Consider the following 16,440-nt stretch of genomic DNA (forward strand, 5'->3'; position numbering starts at 1 on the left):
GTTCATCCACTTAGTGTGTTTGAGGGTTGTTCTAGCCAAGAGTCAAGTGCATTGCTTCCATTGTAGAGCTAGTGTGGCACTTGATCATCTCCGAGCCGCGTCATCGCTTGTTACTCTTGGAGGTTGCCGCCTCCTAGACGGCTTGTGGAGGAGTTGTCCGGTGACCTCTCCGAGAAAATTATGGAGGAGGCCCGGTGCCGGTTTGTGAGTGGTTTGGAGTTCACCACCTTCGGAGTGAAGGAAGAACTACCCCGAGTGATTGAGGCTTGGGTAGTCCTCTCTGTGGGCCGGCCCCCGCCTTGCCCACCCCTTGACGAAGGGGGCGTGCGGTGGCTTCGTGGTTGAGCGGTGGAGTTGGGCTCACCTCAACGGGGAGTAGGAAACCGGCGAGTTTCCGAACCTCGGTGAAAAATCTCTTGTCTCCTTGTGTCATTTACTTGTTGCATTTACATTTGTGCAATTTACATTCCTAGAGACATACTAGAGATCTTATCACCCTAGGATTGCTAAACTAGACTTAGGAAGTGTTTTACTTTCCTAGTGATATACTTGAGCCACTTTCACCCTAGGATTGCAAAACATAACTTAATTACTTAGTTAGACTTGTCCCTCACCGAGCCTAGCAAATTAGGTTAGTTTTGATTAGGTGTCATTTAATTTTAAATCGCCTATTCACCCCCCTCTAGTCGACATCTCAATCCTACATCAGGTCTTCGGCTCTACTTCTCTCTATTTTGGCCAACTTGATGAACACGCCGACAGCACCACCGGAGAATAGCACGAGAAGCCAATTCACAAACCTTTATGGGCCTCTAGGATGTGGATGTTGTGGCGTTGTTGGCACACATTTGAACTTCAGCTACCCGTTAAGAATCCATTGCCAGAGGCACGAAGAAGACTGTATGAGAGGGAGTATAGTAGGCCAAACAGGTGGCCTAGCCCAACACAGCAAGGGCCTGATGGCAGGCCAAGGCCACGACGCAATGAGGACCCGCACCATGTCGGACAGGCACGACTACTATTACGACCCATTAGTAGAAAAAGCGAAATAAAAGAACATAGAAGGAAAAAAAAATGGAGAAAGTAGGGAAAGTATGGGGAAAATTTAGTAAAAAGGAGGAAAAATAAGGAAAAATATGAGTAATATATGATAAAAATGGAAAAATAGGGAACATTATGAAATTTGTAAGGAAAAATAGATGGGCCAGTTGGGTCATGTCGTGCCATGCCGGTCTATAGGTGGAGTCGTTGCCCAAGCATGACACGGGCAAAATGCGTGTGCCGTGCTTGGGCTGGCTACAGTATGGTCGTGCTCGGGCCGACCCAGCTTAGCACTGGCCAACTATAAGTGGAAAAGCGGAGAATTCAAGAATATGAGAGTGACCGATTCTGTCTTGTTGTTGTGTGGAAGGCGAGGTAGTTCTTCCTTTGCTCTGGTAACATGTGTGATTCAACCAACGATGACAATCGAGAAAGCAAGGGTGGTTGTAGTTGATGTAGCCTGGATGCAAACCTAGCAAGGGCCTCCAAGAAGGAAGGTTGCGACAATCTTACCATGATAGAAGAACAAAACCACACATTGAAGAATCGATGACAAAGATCATGGAGGAAACATCGTAGTTGTAGAGAACTTGTCAGAGAGGATCGATCAACCGGCAACACCTCCACCACATGCCTCACCTTTGTTGCAGATCTGTTGTTCCCTAAGCTTCAAATGGCATTGGTGCACCAAGAAGCCACGGGTCGATCGTCAGATGTCAGAGAACAGCCCGACAACTACCAGTCGCTACTAGGACAAAGATGGTGGATGCCAGCACCTCTCTGATAGGTTGGGTGGTGGGAGGGTGGGGGTGGGGGCTGAGGAGAAACAACGAGATTCTTTGGAACTACCCCGACTACTCGTCATGCACCCATCCACTAATAGAGAGAGTAGATTGAGTAAAAAAGGGTGCGGTTTCAATGCTTTGGTACCATAGGTTTCGGGAATGAACATATTAACCATTGACAATGATGAAACTTAGCTAGACAAAAGTAGCAAGTACCATTTTATTACGATTTTCTGTGATAAATTCAAATTATGAGTACTCTGGCTCCACTAATATTTTCGGCTTAGCAATATATCTATATTTTTGTTTGAAGTGAGCATAGTTCAACTTGTTAAGTTCTTTGTGGTGGAACCAGCTTACCCGAGTTCAAATTCTAGATTTGACACGAGTGCTCGTATTTATGGATAATTTTCTTTCAGGGTAGGCGACATACCGCTGACAGCGAGACGTCCATGGTGACTTGTCAATGTGTGCGTTTATAGAGGTGAGTGTGCACGCGCTGTGGGCGCCTACATTTATACCGTTTTTCTTTAAAAACCTTTTTTTAAAAAAATGGTTAATAAAAAAGGAAAAAAAAAACAAAGCTGACCTGTACGATTATGAATACAGCCGCACCCGTCCGATCCGAACCACATCCCAAGTCGCCTAACCCCACTGCACCCCCGAATCCCTCGCCCAAAGGGGGAAAAAAAACACAAACCCAAAACCAAAAAAGCGAACGGAACATTTCGCCGCCGGCCGCCACGACGCCGGCGACCGCCACCGCCACCATGTCGGCGCTGGCTCCCGCCCCGAAGCTGGAGCCGGACGAGCGGTCCAACCTCCTCTCGCTGCTCGCCGCCGCCTCCCGCCCGCTCGCCGACGTCGCCGCCGACTTCCTCGCGCGGTTCCCCCTCGAGCGCCGCCTCCGCGTCGGCGCCGCGCTCGGGTTCCTCCTCGAGGTAAAGGGGCCACGCCCCATCCCCATCCCCATCCCCCCCTGCCCCTCTCCCCACGGCCTTCTCGGCCCTCCCTCCTGCTGCCCTCCCACCGCTTTGCTTGCTTTCGTCAGATTGCGTCCAGGATCTTCGCGGGCGGAAACGGATCGGGGAGCGGTTTGGTTCCATCGGCTTAGGGTTCGTGGTGGGAAGTTAGATTTAGTGGTTATGGGCGTGTTACGATGTCTGGGAGGTTGCTCCAGTTGGTCCCGACGTGAAATTACGGTGGTGGCTTCGTTCGGGGTTTCACTTGCTGGGGGTTAGGCCTTGGATTGGGCTAGAGAATGTTAGGTTAGGCACAGATTTGTGGGGTTTTGGAGGAACTTAGCTCACTATATTTGGGTACTATTGGTAATAACCTTTGGGGTTACGAATTGCTTGATCTCGGATGGGTTGCTCAACTTCTAGATTTAGTGGCATTGTTTTGCTTTAGCAGAGCGGAGATGCAGAATTTTTAAATTTCTTTATGGCCTTGTGTTGTTAGTTTGATCAGGTTTGGATGGATTCATGTTTGCAGATGATGAAAATTTTGACTCCATTGCCTTGCTGATTTTGTGTCTATGAGGATCTGGGTTGCAATACACAACGTAGGGATGGACTCATGCTACACTCCGTATGAGTGCGTATGGTCCATTGTCTTAGTTGGTCAATTTTGTGATGTCACCGAATCGCCAAATATTTGGGTTTCATTTGTTCTTGAGTAGGTTAGCACTTAATTAGGGTTCCATTTCAAGTGAACAATCAGTGTGATTAAAGAAACATTATTAACATTTTTAATCCATAAACCTGCTTCATTCTTGGTATAATTCGATCGATTTAATAAACATGCTCTTTGTGATCTATCAAACTTGTCAGCTGTTTCAGAAGTGAATACTAACAAGCAGTGGTGTGAGCATTGCTTACTTGATTGGTTTTAATTACTATTTATCAAGTATCTGGTGTTGAGTAAAAACAAATAGAGGAGACCATGGATCTGTTCCTTATTCTCAACTTCCACTATTTCATGCAATAGTCTGATCCTGATAGTACCTTTACTTCTCGTTCCAAAAGCAATGCTGAACCACACATATCATGGAAGAACTCTTCCTCCCAACATAACAGGAGCTAGATAAATTCAGCGTTTTCGATTTATCCCTGCTGGCAACATGCATTTGAGCTGACTCTATTTCGATTATCAACGAAACTGCACTGTTTAAACACATGTCAGAAAGAGTTCTATTTATCTGCACGGATTCTAACAGAGATGATAAGTCATATTTTTGGTGTGAAAACAAAACAATGCAGATTATCAAAGAAAGATGTAGTTCCTTTTGTGCCATCGCCCATCGGATGATCCCTTATTTGTGGTTATGGTTTACCACACCAAAGTTGTTCTTTTCTTTACTACTGTAGATTTAAACCATTACTCTTGCGAAAGTAGAATGTGAGGGTAATGGTTTTGAATGTGCTCGCATTGTAGGAAAAAGAACAATTTAGAGTGAACAATTAGGGGACAGAGGAAACCTTCCATGCCATATAACGAACTTTCTCTGGAGAAATCATTTAATGAGTTTGTTAATGCATTCCTATGTTCTGACGAAGATGGACACTAAGCTTTTAACCATTAGACAAGAACTGCAACCCCTTCTCCTTTATAGTGTGTTATCCAGTTTCTTGACCAAAGACACATTGTTGTTTTTATTTGACCTTTGTAATGGGCAATAAAAGTGTATTTGTCTTTATTTCACCATGCATTTGCAATTCTTTTCTTGATTATGCTGTTTGTCTGTTTATTCTTGACCATGCTAAGAGATATTTGGAGGATGCATGTTTTTGTAAAGATTCTTTTAGTTCTGAAATTTATTTCACAGGAAAAATGAAGTTCAGACTTTGATATATTTTGTTTCGTTTTGACTAGGACAAGAAGATGCTTCATCCTACTGGTCGGTTGATTGCATTTGCTATTCTTCACCAGAGTTATTCCTCGGAGCCGACAAACCCATATGTTCCACTTTTATTAAATGTAAGCAATAAACTTTTTTCTTCAATTTTTTGTATTTTGGATCATCATGAAATGGAAGGGTTCCCAATTCCCCCTTCACTCTATGTAATTCAGAATGGGTGAAATTACAAGGTCATTTGATATGTTTCAAGATTGCTTTAATTTTCAAGAAGTAAATACATGAGCATAGGCTGCGAGGAAGCTATATAAACTGGTAAAACACCACGCATGCTGGTAACTTTGAGTTGTGTTGAAATACTAGTAGACACATAGGTCAATTCAGACAAGCTTGTTCGTCTATCATTTGCTTTCCTTTGTGATGCTGGGTGCTTGCCTAACCTTCAGCCAGGTTGCCCCCACCCCTGTCCCTTAAGTTATACTGCATAATAGACTACTAGTATACATACATTACAAGAATATTATTGTTTTTGTTTTAGTTTTTGATCAGTAATGAAATTTAATTGTTAATGTTGTGAGGCTTTTACTGAGGTGATTCTGCAACTGCGAATTGTTGTAGTAATTTAGAATCGGAACTTGTAGCTTTGAAGACTGTCAGGCCCCATTTGGCCAGGATATATCATAGATCTTTATATTCCTGTGCCATGTGCAAGCTGGGCTCCTAATGAATTATTTATGCTGCCCCTGGTTTCTCTTTTGCTGGATTTTTTGGTTGTCATTTTAGACTCTAGAGATTGATGTCATAACAGTATCATTTTGTCCAAATCTTTTCTTCATTCGTGGTTCTACACATCTTGTTGACAGAAAAGGGTTATGAAAGACCTATAACTTTCTTTAACGTCTGGGTTCTTTTTCTGATCTCCTATTGATCGCTACATAAATTGACATCGCATCTGGCTTGCTAGTTCTAGCTCTACAAAAACAGTTGTACTTTGGAAACTGTCAATTAGGGTCTTACATTGCACTGCTTTACCTGCATAGGATCTGACATTTGATTTTGATCCCATAACACTAAGTTCAATTGTGCATGTCAATGTTTGTATCATTGTATGTTTGGTAGTACTCCCTCCGTCCCAAAATATAACAGCTTTTAGCACTTAGGTTTGTCCCAAATTATAACAACTTCTTCACCAACATTCCCTTCCCAACCAATCACAACCCTCCACCACTCACTTTTCCCACCTACCTCCACTTCTCAACCAATCACAACCTCTTCCTATTTAATTCCACCCACTTTCTTAATAACCATGTCCAACTCTAACACTTTCTTATATTCTGGGACGGAGGGAGTAGTATTCCAAAATGTAACCCTAATAATTTTGTAGCATATTTGCCTTGGTGTAAAGATCATGGATTTGCTAATCTATATAGTTTTGTATAGATTTCTTTCTGACCAGTGGGATATGCCTCCACGGCTGCTTATCGGACTAACACCATGTTGAATAAATGTCTATTGCAACTTGCAGCTGGGTTGGATAGTTTATGTAGCATCTACACCAGCTTGGTTCGATAATTTCTGTGGAAGTTGGATCTTTGCCTTTTATCAACTTGGATACTATTTCTTTGTTCGTAACATATGATGGCAATACATGAAGAACACAGAACTGAACACTTAAATATCTGTTTTTTTTTTTCTGTACACTAGGGCATTTGAAGAATTATTTAATATATATGTTTTGCAGAATTATTTACTATGTTAGAGTCTTATGTTTCTATTGTTATTGTTTATCATGCTTGAAGTTATAGTTTTATTATATCAACAGGCAGCCTGTGATGAAACATCAGAAAAATCGGAACGGGCATTTGTCCAACTTTTGTTGACTTCAGCAAGTGGAAACAATAACATTGAGGTGTGGCCTATCTACAAACATTAGTAAATCATATTGGTTGTAGGACATTATGGCGATTTTATTGCTCCTTTCATGTGCTGACATATGTATGCTTATTTTGGCATTGGTTTGTATGTCTCAGGTGCTGAAGCAGTCAGCTGTAGATTACATAAATGGGTCTGATTCTGCATCTCAGGTAGAGTGTTAAATTCTGATTCCATAATATAAAATTGTTTCAAGATCAGTTTGATTTATTAAAAGGTTCATTTATTTGTTTAGGCCTTACTTCCACGAGAACAGCTTGAGAAGCTATTCAGCAGTAATAGTGTACAGTCTCAGCCTCAGACCAGTAGTTTTAGTGCAGGAACTGTTAGATGTGCTATACCGGATCCAGATGTACCTCAAAGCTGTGTAAATTCGTCAGAGTATGTAGGCTCAGCTAACTCCTCCTGAAATTGTTATGTGGTGCTAGAATTCGTCATATTTTTCTTCTTGGTCTTCTCTTACAAAATTGTTTTTTTTTATTAGGCCTAGCATATCATTACCTGGAACCAAACCAAAATCTGCTTCTGATGATAGAGATTTTGCTCTTGCTGGTTTACTCCAAGAAAAATCATGGGGAAGATTGGGTCCGCAATGGATACGACCCACACCCCCAAGACTTCACATACTTGATGGAGAGGTAACAGAGTGTCTTAGCCAGCCAAGAGTTGCATCTGTGTACCCGTTCTGTTTCTAAGTGCAACTGTGCTTGTATCAAACATACAGCTACAATGGTTGAACCCTGACAACAACCACGAGCTATTATGGGATTATAGCATGTGTGCTGACACAAGTCGAGGTGCTGCTATTCGAGATTTGATTGCAAGAGCCTTAAAAGGTCCACTTGCACCTTCCCAACAAGAGGTTCTCTGCTACATTCTTGTATTTATGCTAGCTATCTTGCATCTATGGATCACTAATAAACATGAATGTATAAGCACTATTAATTGGTGTTTTGTCTTTTTTATAATATATATTTGTTTAGCATAGGTGCTGGTGCTTTTATGGTAACAAGTGTTTTCATTACCCCCTTCCCCATGGACATGCATACATTTTGGTACTATATATTTTCATATGGTACAAGCCTAATTAATGCACAGCTTCTCACAGCAAGTCGTAATAGAACTGGCAAAGGACTCGAAGTTGGTGTATCATTGCGGGATGACTCCACAAAAGCTCCCTGTATGCACCCATGCCATATGTTGTGTTTTTGGTTGCTAAAAATGTTGTTTACTTATTTTACCATATTTCATCATATCTTATATCTGAGAATTTATGCATGGGTTTAGGACCTTGTTGAACACAATCCACTCATTGCTGTTGAAATTCTTTCGAAATTGATGAACTCTCCTGACATTGATGGGTATGTCTGTTTCTTTTCTTTGCTAGTCAATATGATCACCAACACTTTTTTTTAATATATTTTAATTGTGACCCTTTTCTTTTTCAGTTACTTAGATGTTCTTGTGCATATGGAGATGAGCCTGCATTCTATGGAAGTTGTAAACAGGCTTACTACTGCTGTAGAACTCCCGACAGAGTTTGTCCATGAGTACATCTCGAATTGCATCCAATCATGTCAGAACGTTAAGGTCTGTTTGTTATTTTGCTCGTTCAAATTAAATTTGTTGGAGAATTTGTTAGCAGGGTACTGTAGTTTTGTGGCTTACTTCAAGCTGATGGTTAAACAAAGATTGTTTAATGCTTTATGTCAGTCTGTTTGATCCAGTTGGTGATTTAACCTGGGCTACGTTTTCCATGGAAATATGTAGCCTCTGCTTGTTTGTTTCTTTGATAAGTTCAGATTTAGCATTTCCTCGTAGAAATACTTGTTTTACTGACTTTTTTGGTGAACTGAAGCACTTGTGTAGTGATGGTGCCTGTAAGTAAATGTACGTGCAATTGGCAGATCTTATTGCATGCTTTAGATTGTTGCAAAATAATTATGTGCTTTATATAATGGCATGCTCCAATCAACTGCCATCTCCTCTATTTGTTCGGTTAAGTCCTTTGATCCAGTAGCTTGCTTGCTAAGTTGGGAAGAGCATTGTTTGCCTACTGGTTTCTCTATTCTCTGATAAAAATCCTTATGTTACAATTTTATTACTGTATCTTGTTTTTTTTTTTTTTTTGCTCATTGGGTGATGGGTAATTTGCATTTTGTGGCTGCCTCACTTGTTAAATGCATTACTTTCTTGAAGTTCCTTCAGTATGATTATTTTATTGTGTGCAGGATAAATACATGCAGAACAGGTTGGTGAGACTAGTTTGTGTTTTCCTTCAGTCTCTCATCCGAAACAAGATCATAAACGGTGAGTGCACTGTTGTGTGCGGACTATGGAACAGATACATTTTTTGTCTCATATATACAGTTTAGTCATTGATCTGTTATCATTTGATTATTATGTTGATTATAAACATTTACATATCTGCTTTCTTGATCCAAAATACTGATACTTTAAAGTTCATAATACAAACCTTTTGATTTCTTTACCTTCACTAATTACTATCCTTAATGTACAATAACGTCTCCAAAAACACTAAGATAAGATTAAGAGTGTACCAGATAGAGAAGACAAATTTTACATGAATATGATATGGGGGTTAACTTTTGCATTTTCTTAATGTGTGCATGTGTCTAAAACATCATTTTTTGAAAAAAACAAGGAATTACTTTGCTTTGAAAACTCTTGTGTGTTACACTGTTACTAGCCATAGACGTGCCCCTTTTTCTTGAATGATCCTTTAATTTGCTCAAGTTGGTTTTCAGTATTCATCTTGATTGTGGATATGCTGTTTGGTCTGTGAACGGTAAATGATTAGGTTTTTTTTTTTTGGATTTGTGACAGTGGTCACAAAGAATCATTCAAGTATGTTAAATTGTTTGTGGATTGATAGTAACCAAGTTGCCAACTGTTCATATTGATCGTCATAAAGTAAATTCAGTTTTTGTTTGATTAAACTCTTTTCTATATTTAGTGAAAGAAGCAACATGTGTTAATATGGTATAATTGATTGCTGAAATTTGTAATTCATAGAGTTTTTAAGCCATCTAAAGCCATTTAACTCGTTTATTCCAGCCTCATTTATCTTTCTTTGGTTGCATGCTATATTTATCGAAATCTTTTACTTATTTATATAGTTTTGTGCATGATTCTTTGCAGTTCAAGACCTCTTCATCGAGGTACAAGCTTTCTGCATTGAGTTCTCACGGATAAGGGAAGCAGCTGGTTTATTCCGGTTGCTCAAATCTTTGGAGTGAAGAAATGAATTGTATGTTGTTATTTCCCTTTTCTGTATAGTACCTTTCCGTCACCTTTTTCTAATTCTGTACATCTCCATTCACTTGGTCTCTATAAAAGCCTTAAGAACATCAGATAGTACTAAGGTGGAGTCCCTCCTTCTCAAACACCACCTAAATTCAGTATATGAGTCGTCATGAAATTATCTTGGAAACTTCATTTGTTGCAGGCAATACCGCAATATCAAATGATAGAATTGACATAAGCTTTTTCACTTCCAATTGTCAGATATGTTGGTCGTATCGTCATCAAATGTTTGGAGATTTCTGGTTTTGGGTTAGTTCTCTGGACTCTGGGTGCTCAAGGCCTGGTGATGTGTACCATTTTCTATCAGAATCTGCAGCACACCCTCCTTACAGCAGTGCACACGCTTGAAAGAGTTATTAAGAGGACTATACCAAGAACAGATTCAGTACTCAATTTATACTCGGTGCAAAGTTAGATCTGCTTGTAAGTCCACTGTACGGTGACAAATAATAGATGCATGTTTTTGATATAATCTTCAATATCTGTAGCGTAATTGGGCAAAGAAAAACATTCTGTCACTAATTATTCTTGTAGTATATGTTTACTCGGTGCAGCATAGTCGGACATTCTGTGTTAACACCAAGCCTGCCAGTGGTCTGCAGTTTTATACAGCAAGGTTGCGGCGTCTTGGTTTCTGTCAGCTTAAATTCCTGTGCACGGAAGACAGCTTGTTGAATACATCGTTTCCATGTCTATACACAAGATTTTACATTGTTTTTTTTTTGTGATAATAACTTGGTAGGTCCCTAGAAAGGAAAGGGAAAAGTAGATGTTACTCCCTTCGTTTTCGTTTCAGTTTACGAAACGTCTTGACTTTGACTTTGATTAAAGTCAAACTACTCTAAGTTTAACTAACTCTATAGAAAAAAGTAGAACCAACATAATTTCATTAAATTTATAATTGAATAAATTTTCATAATATATTAGTCTTGGGTTAAAAATATTACTACTTTTTTTCTACAAAATTAGTCAAACTTAGAGATGTTTGACTTTAACAAAACGTCTTATAACTTGAAACGGAGGGAGTACCAATTTATCACTCTACGTTTCATATTGGGAACATGTGAAAATCTCTTTTTTTTTCTGAAACATGTGAAAATCTCTGTCTGCCCCCTTAGTTTTTTTTCTGAAACATGTGAAAATCTCTTTCTGCCCCTTAGTTTTTTTTAAGGTTGGGAACCTTTCCTCCCTAATATGTAAAATGAAGCAATGTGTTAGTATATTATTAATTAAGTATTAGATAAAATACTTAAAAAATAAATTAATATAATTTTTTAAGCAACGATCTTATGATTTTTTTTTAAAAATATATCATTTAGCAGATTGGAAAATATGTGTTCGGAGAGAAGTGGATAAAGTACAGAAATGTGTGTTGGGGAGAAGAAGTGGAGAAAGTACAGTATATAATGTAGCCTTAGACTGCATTCTTTTGTGAGTTTGAAGAAAGATTATTCGTGCATGTAAAACGAGAAAACTCATTACCACATAATTAATTAATAATAATAATTATAAACTTGAAAACTGAATTTATTTGATTTTTAAGCATATTCTATATAGAATGTTTAGAAAAAAAATACTATTTAGCAGTTTAAAGTACGTGCTTAAAAAAATGAGGAAGTTTAGAGTTTGTATGTGAGATTAGCCGCTAACTGGATCTAGTTCTTGTTGCTTTTAATGGAAGCAACTTTATTTGCAGCTACTAAAGTGAACTGATATTTCTTGTGCTATTATAGAAGTTAAAAACAACGTACCCAATCAGGAATCATCCAAAGACAGTTTTAGTTTTCTTGTGTTGACCACCCAAAATAACCTTGTGAGTGAAAATGAGGTGCTCCTTGGATATTCTCATCTCTGAACGCCATGGAATCGGAAAACTGGAAATTTGTTTTACACCTGCTATTTGGAAGTGTTATTTGGTGAAATTCTAAAAACAGAATATAGAGCTTTGGATGCTAACAGAAACAAACTATGACAACTTCCCATTTGAAATTTGTTTTAAAATATAACAACTTTATCGTCTAAATTCTCTTCTCAATCAATTATAACTTTCGACCATTCAAATGCATCATCTAATTTCTCTTCTCAACCAATCACAACTCTTTCACCCCGCACCGTCAAATAACCTTGAGCAGATGAGGAGCTCACTGCATTTTCCATTCAATCACAGTACACTTCTCTATTGTTTACCTCTTATCTGAATGGCATGGAATCGAAATGAAATCCAAAGAGCAAACGGAAGAAATGGTCGAATGTGACAAGCCCAATGATCAATCGCTACCAAAAAAACCAAGGAAAAAAAAAACCCAGACAAACAAACAGCATCTGCATCCAACACTTGTTCATAAAGAAGCCACCAAATGATATACTCAAAATAAATCCCATATTGGCGTAATCGTAATTCCATTCGCATCAATAGCCAATCAACTAGGAGCACCTGTGATTAATTACACGTAATTACCCCAGCCAAATCACCCAGATTAATTAATGAACTACCCATCTCTACCCAATCACAAGGCGGCAGCGGCGGGGAGGTGGTCGTAACCGCGGCAGTGCGGGCTGTGGGCGAAGTCGGAGAGGGGGAAGGAGGTGGAGACGGGGCCGATGTAGAAGCTGAGAGTGTCGCCGGAGCGGTCGACCTCGCCGACGGGGAGCCAGACGAAGAGCACCTTGACGTAGACGCCCTGGAGCGACGTGAGCCGGCCGGAGGCGGCGGCGCCGGCGATGCGGGCGCCGTACCGGACCAGCCACGTCCTCGCCAGCATGAACTCGCAGTCCCGCGGGAAGTACACCTCGAAGCTCCCGTCCTCCCGGAGCTCGTACCCCTCCACCCCCATCGGCAGGATCCCCCGCGGGAAGTCGTACCTCTCCAGCATCTCGTACGCCGTCGGCGTCGCGTTGCCGCTCGCCGCCGCCGGTGTCTCCGCCACCGCGAGGACGACGGCGGCGGCGGCGGCGAGGAGGAGGAGGAGGAGGGGGTGGGTGGCCGCCATGGTGGTGGGAGGAGGAGCTAGTGGGTTGATTTGATTGGGTTTTTCCTTCTCCTAGCTGGCTGCTTTGCGGGAGGCTGCTACGGATCGGACGTCCGATCTGGTGCAAATTATCGGACGGTGTTGCATCGTGTTACATGTTTCATCCCTAAAAAAAATGTTTCAATGAAAATGTTTCATTCCCAGAGAAAAATGTTTCAGTGTTCGAGGACAATTGTTTCAACCAAATGCAATATTCAACAATATGGACTGGCGGATTGTAACACCAAGAAATCAATTAATGCAAACATCAAGTCAAAAATGGAATGAAACACCTTAATACAATAAAGTGCAACAAAAAATATAAAAAACTGAAACATCATATGGTTGTTGTAAAATGTTTCACTGAAAAATGTTCAGATGTTTCATCAACCAGGGAAAAATGTTTCATCGCATCAACGAATGTGTTTCAACCAAATTCAATCGAAACATATCGATTGCAACATGAAAAATCAATATATGCAACATCGAATCAAAACAAAATGAAACGCCTTAATACACAAAGTGCAACACAAAACTAAACCCACCTTCATCTTCTTCAACCCTAACCACCACCCAACTCCGGCCGCCGTCCTCACGCGGTGTGGCTTTGGTGAGCGAACACTCCCGCTGCCACCGCCACCGTTCTGCGTCTGGCCGGATCTGAAGAGCGAGATAGGCCCTGCGCCGGCTGCAGCCGATTTGCGCTGCCGCAGGGGAGCACGTCGCCCTACCGCCTCGATTTAGGAGGGGATGCCGATGGGGGGAGAGTCGACGCCGCGAGATTTGCCCCCCCAAGCTCGTCGCCCTACACGCGCCACCCCATCCAGCGAAGAGGATGGCGGCTGCAGCCGATTTGCGCCGCCGCAGGGGAGCACGTCGCCCTACTGCCTCGATTTGGGAGGGGATGCCGATGGGGGAGAGCTGACGCCACGAGATCCGCCCCCCAAGCTCATCGCCCTACACGCGCCACCCCATCCAGCAACGAGGATGGAAAGCTCACCGGCCACACCCCGCAGCAGGGAGCGCCGCCGCCGATGGGGAAAGAAGAGTGGCAGCCGGAGTAGGAGGGGCGGCGCGGCGTCCGGAGGAGGAGGAGGGGAGGTGGCGTCAGCCGAAGGAGAGGGGGAGGGGGAGGCACGGCGGCCAGAGGAGGAGGACGAGGGGAGGCGGCGATGGCCGGAGGTGGAGGAGGAGGGGAGGCATGCGTCAGGCGAAGAAGGGGGGAAGATGCGAGTGAGATGCAGTGCTACAGTGTTGAGGAGAGAAAAAGAGAGAAGAATGGGTGGTTGACGCCTCCACTCGGTGCTACGTCCGATTTTTTTTGCATCGTATCGAACGTCCGTTGTAAAGCATTTTCGGTTCTTTGTCTCTTTGTAGGTTAGCGATTTTTTGACAGAAATTTTGTACTTTTGAGTGATTAGTTTCTCATCTTTACCGACTTCTATTTCTTGTTTTCCATGTATACGTTTTTGAACAAGTACGAGATTTCCAGTGAAAAACATGATCGCCACGTTCTTTTACAAATTTTCTACGAGAAAGTTGCTTAAAAAAATCATATAAACACATTTTCAAACCATTTTGAACTAATACTTAATTAATCATATATATTTCATATGGGAAGGATAAGCTAGAACTAATTAAGAACACAACCAAGAATTTAAGATTAGATTAGCTTAGCAAACAACTCCAAAGGTTGTCTATTTGTAGATTAACGATGTTTTTTTTTGAGAAATTTAGTACAAGTGATTTAAGAATTTAAGATAGATTAGCTTAACAATTCTAAAAAGTTATTGGTAAAGAACACATTATTTAATTTAATTAGCATGTAATTTACTAGAGGGGAAGTAGCTATCTCCGTGGTAGTTTACAAATCTACACCACCTTTGTTTTCTTTGCTTTTGACTAGTTAGCTAAACTTCTATGGTGAAAATATGTGACAACTAATTGAAAATTATTATACTGATAAAAACATTTTATTTTCATATTTTTGTGGCTCTAAATAGGGCGGTTTATCATTAGGGTAGGTCAAAGTCATCAAAATCGGTATGACATGGAAGAAGCCAATCCATTCAAGTGGCCCAAGTGTAGAACATTTGGGACAGCGACATGCAGTTCTTTTTTCATCAAAGGAGAAATTGAGGGCATCTGGAACCAGTTTCATCAAAGAAAATTAATTATCCATGACCTATCATTGGTGACAGCACCTAGAAAGGCTCGAATTCATAATGGATATGTAATCAAAAGGCTTTGGAGGAGACATGAGCGAGGGAACACATGTGGCAGGTTGGAGATATTCCAAAGCACAAACTATAGAAGATTCTCTCTTAGCGCTGCTATCTTTCTTTTTCCTCCTTCCCTTTTGGATTGGTTTAGATTGGTCAATAATTACCTCATCCGTAAAGAAAAAAAAATCCAATCAGCTTGGAACCTTCATAGCTAGAATTTGTTTGTTTTTTTTTTGTTGAAAAAGACTAGTATGGTAGGCCAATATGAACAGTACAGTGTACATCCACTTGGCAGTAGATGACAGTAGTAGTATTGGTTTGGGCTAAATGGGCCCGAATGCTTTGGATTTTTCAATTGGGCAAGATTTCAATTAGTGGAAATGGACTGAGGCGACTAACAGGCTGGGAAAACGATTTGGTCCACTTTAATTTTTTTAGGGGTGGTCCACTTTAATTTGGTTATATAATTTCAGAATAAGTTGACTTTATATCCTTTATCTGGACGTCAAGTTTTAATCACATTGTTGAACCGCAGTACCGAAATCTTAACCCCCTAACTTGCAAAACCAGGTTAACGTAGGTCCTTCAATATTATCGGTGGCTGGTTTTGCTAACGTGACAAGTTGACCTGGTCCACTTTTGTTTTTGGCAAAATAACGCCTAATCAGCACAAATGTATCGGGTCAACTTGCCACATCATTAAAACCAACCATCTATGCTGCTAGAGAACTTATTTTAATCTGGTTTGACAAGTCCAAATTTCCAGTATTGTAGTTCAGGGATATAATTTAAACTCGGTTTTTAAGATAAGGGACTAAAATGAACTTATTTCTATAATTTCAGGTTCAAAACTGTTTTAGCCCATTGGGGGCAACTAAATGGGCTCAAAGGAGAATAGGTGTTGCTGATGGCCATGGCCATGGCCCATGTGCTGCTTCTCTTTTCTTTTCCTTCCAGCGTGCTGCTCGTCGGTACTCGTCGGTTCTTTTGTTTTGGGTCCAAGGACAAAGGTATAAAGCACAAGGATTTTATTAATGTTGTATGCCGGAACTTAGGGACGATGGTTATATAAATTTTCGTCAATTTTAAATGAAGATTTACTAATAGAATTGCTCTTTAAATAAACTGCATTTCTTTCTTTCTTTTGGTATCTTTATAATGTGTCTTCTTTTCATCTAGATATTATCATGCTCGAGTTCTGATAATAAAGTGCTTCTCTTTTCCTTCGTGTTGTGTGCACGGTAGATTTGTTCCCAATTGCATGT

General features: G+C 40.8%; 2 protein-coding genes across 3 annotated transcripts in view; one reads left to right on the top strand and one right to left on the bottom strand.

The window, feature by feature from the left end:
* Positions 1 to 2,476: 2,476 nt before the first annotated feature.
* Positions 2,477 to 16,440, top strand: part of LOC127756366 (uncharacterized) — a 57,645-nt gene continuing 43,681 nt past the window's right edge. Inside the window, exons 1-13 of one of the 2 annotated variants that reach the window (XM_052281719.1) lie at positions 2,477 to 2,767; positions 4,701 to 4,805; positions 6,506 to 6,592; positions 6,714 to 6,767; positions 6,851 to 6,996; positions 7,100 to 7,253; positions 7,340 to 7,477; positions 7,724 to 7,795; positions 7,903 to 7,976; positions 8,064 to 8,205; positions 8,847 to 8,925; positions 9,778 to 9,886; positions 10,144 to 10,414. In XM_052281719.1, the coding sequence (XP_052137679.1) occupies positions 2,597 to 2,767; positions 4,701 to 4,805; positions 6,506 to 6,592; positions 6,714 to 6,767; positions 6,851 to 6,996; positions 7,100 to 7,253; positions 7,340 to 7,477; positions 7,724 to 7,795; positions 7,903 to 7,976; positions 8,064 to 8,205; positions 8,847 to 8,925; positions 9,778 to 9,875 (1,320 nt within the window). In that variant the 5' untranslated portion in view covers positions 2,477 to 2,596 and the 3' untranslated portion in view covers positions 9,876 to 9,886; positions 10,144 to 10,414. Of the gene's footprint in view, positions 2,768 to 4,700; positions 4,806 to 6,505; positions 6,593 to 6,713; positions 6,768 to 6,850; positions 6,997 to 7,099; positions 7,254 to 7,339; positions 7,478 to 7,723; positions 7,796 to 7,902; positions 7,977 to 8,063; positions 8,206 to 8,846; positions 8,926 to 9,777; positions 9,887 to 10,143; positions 10,415 to 16,440 lie in introns of those variants that run through there. The other variant, XM_052281718.1, reaches the window with a different exon arrangement.
* Positions 10,723 to 13,010, bottom strand: LOC127756368 (uncharacterized). The gene has a single exon (XM_052281721.1). It carries the CDS (start codon positions 12,930 to 12,932, stop codon positions 12,450 to 12,452), a length of 483 nt encoding a protein of 160 aa, XP_052137681.1. The 5' UTR covers positions 12,933 to 13,010; the 3' UTR covers positions 10,723 to 12,449.

This window comes from Oryza glaberrima, chromosome 12, assembly GCF_000147395.1.
Source record: "Oryza glaberrima chromosome 12, OglaRS2, whole genome shotgun sequence".
NCBI lineage: Eukaryota > Viridiplantae > Streptophyta > Magnoliopsida > Poales > Poaceae > Oryza > Oryza glaberrima.

What these genes read in the sequence shown, in the direction of transcription:
- LOC127756368 (XM_052281721.1), bottom strand. Translation starts at nt 12,932, where the DNA reads ATGGCGGCCACCCACCCCCTCCTCCTCCTCCTCCTCGCCGCCGCCGCC.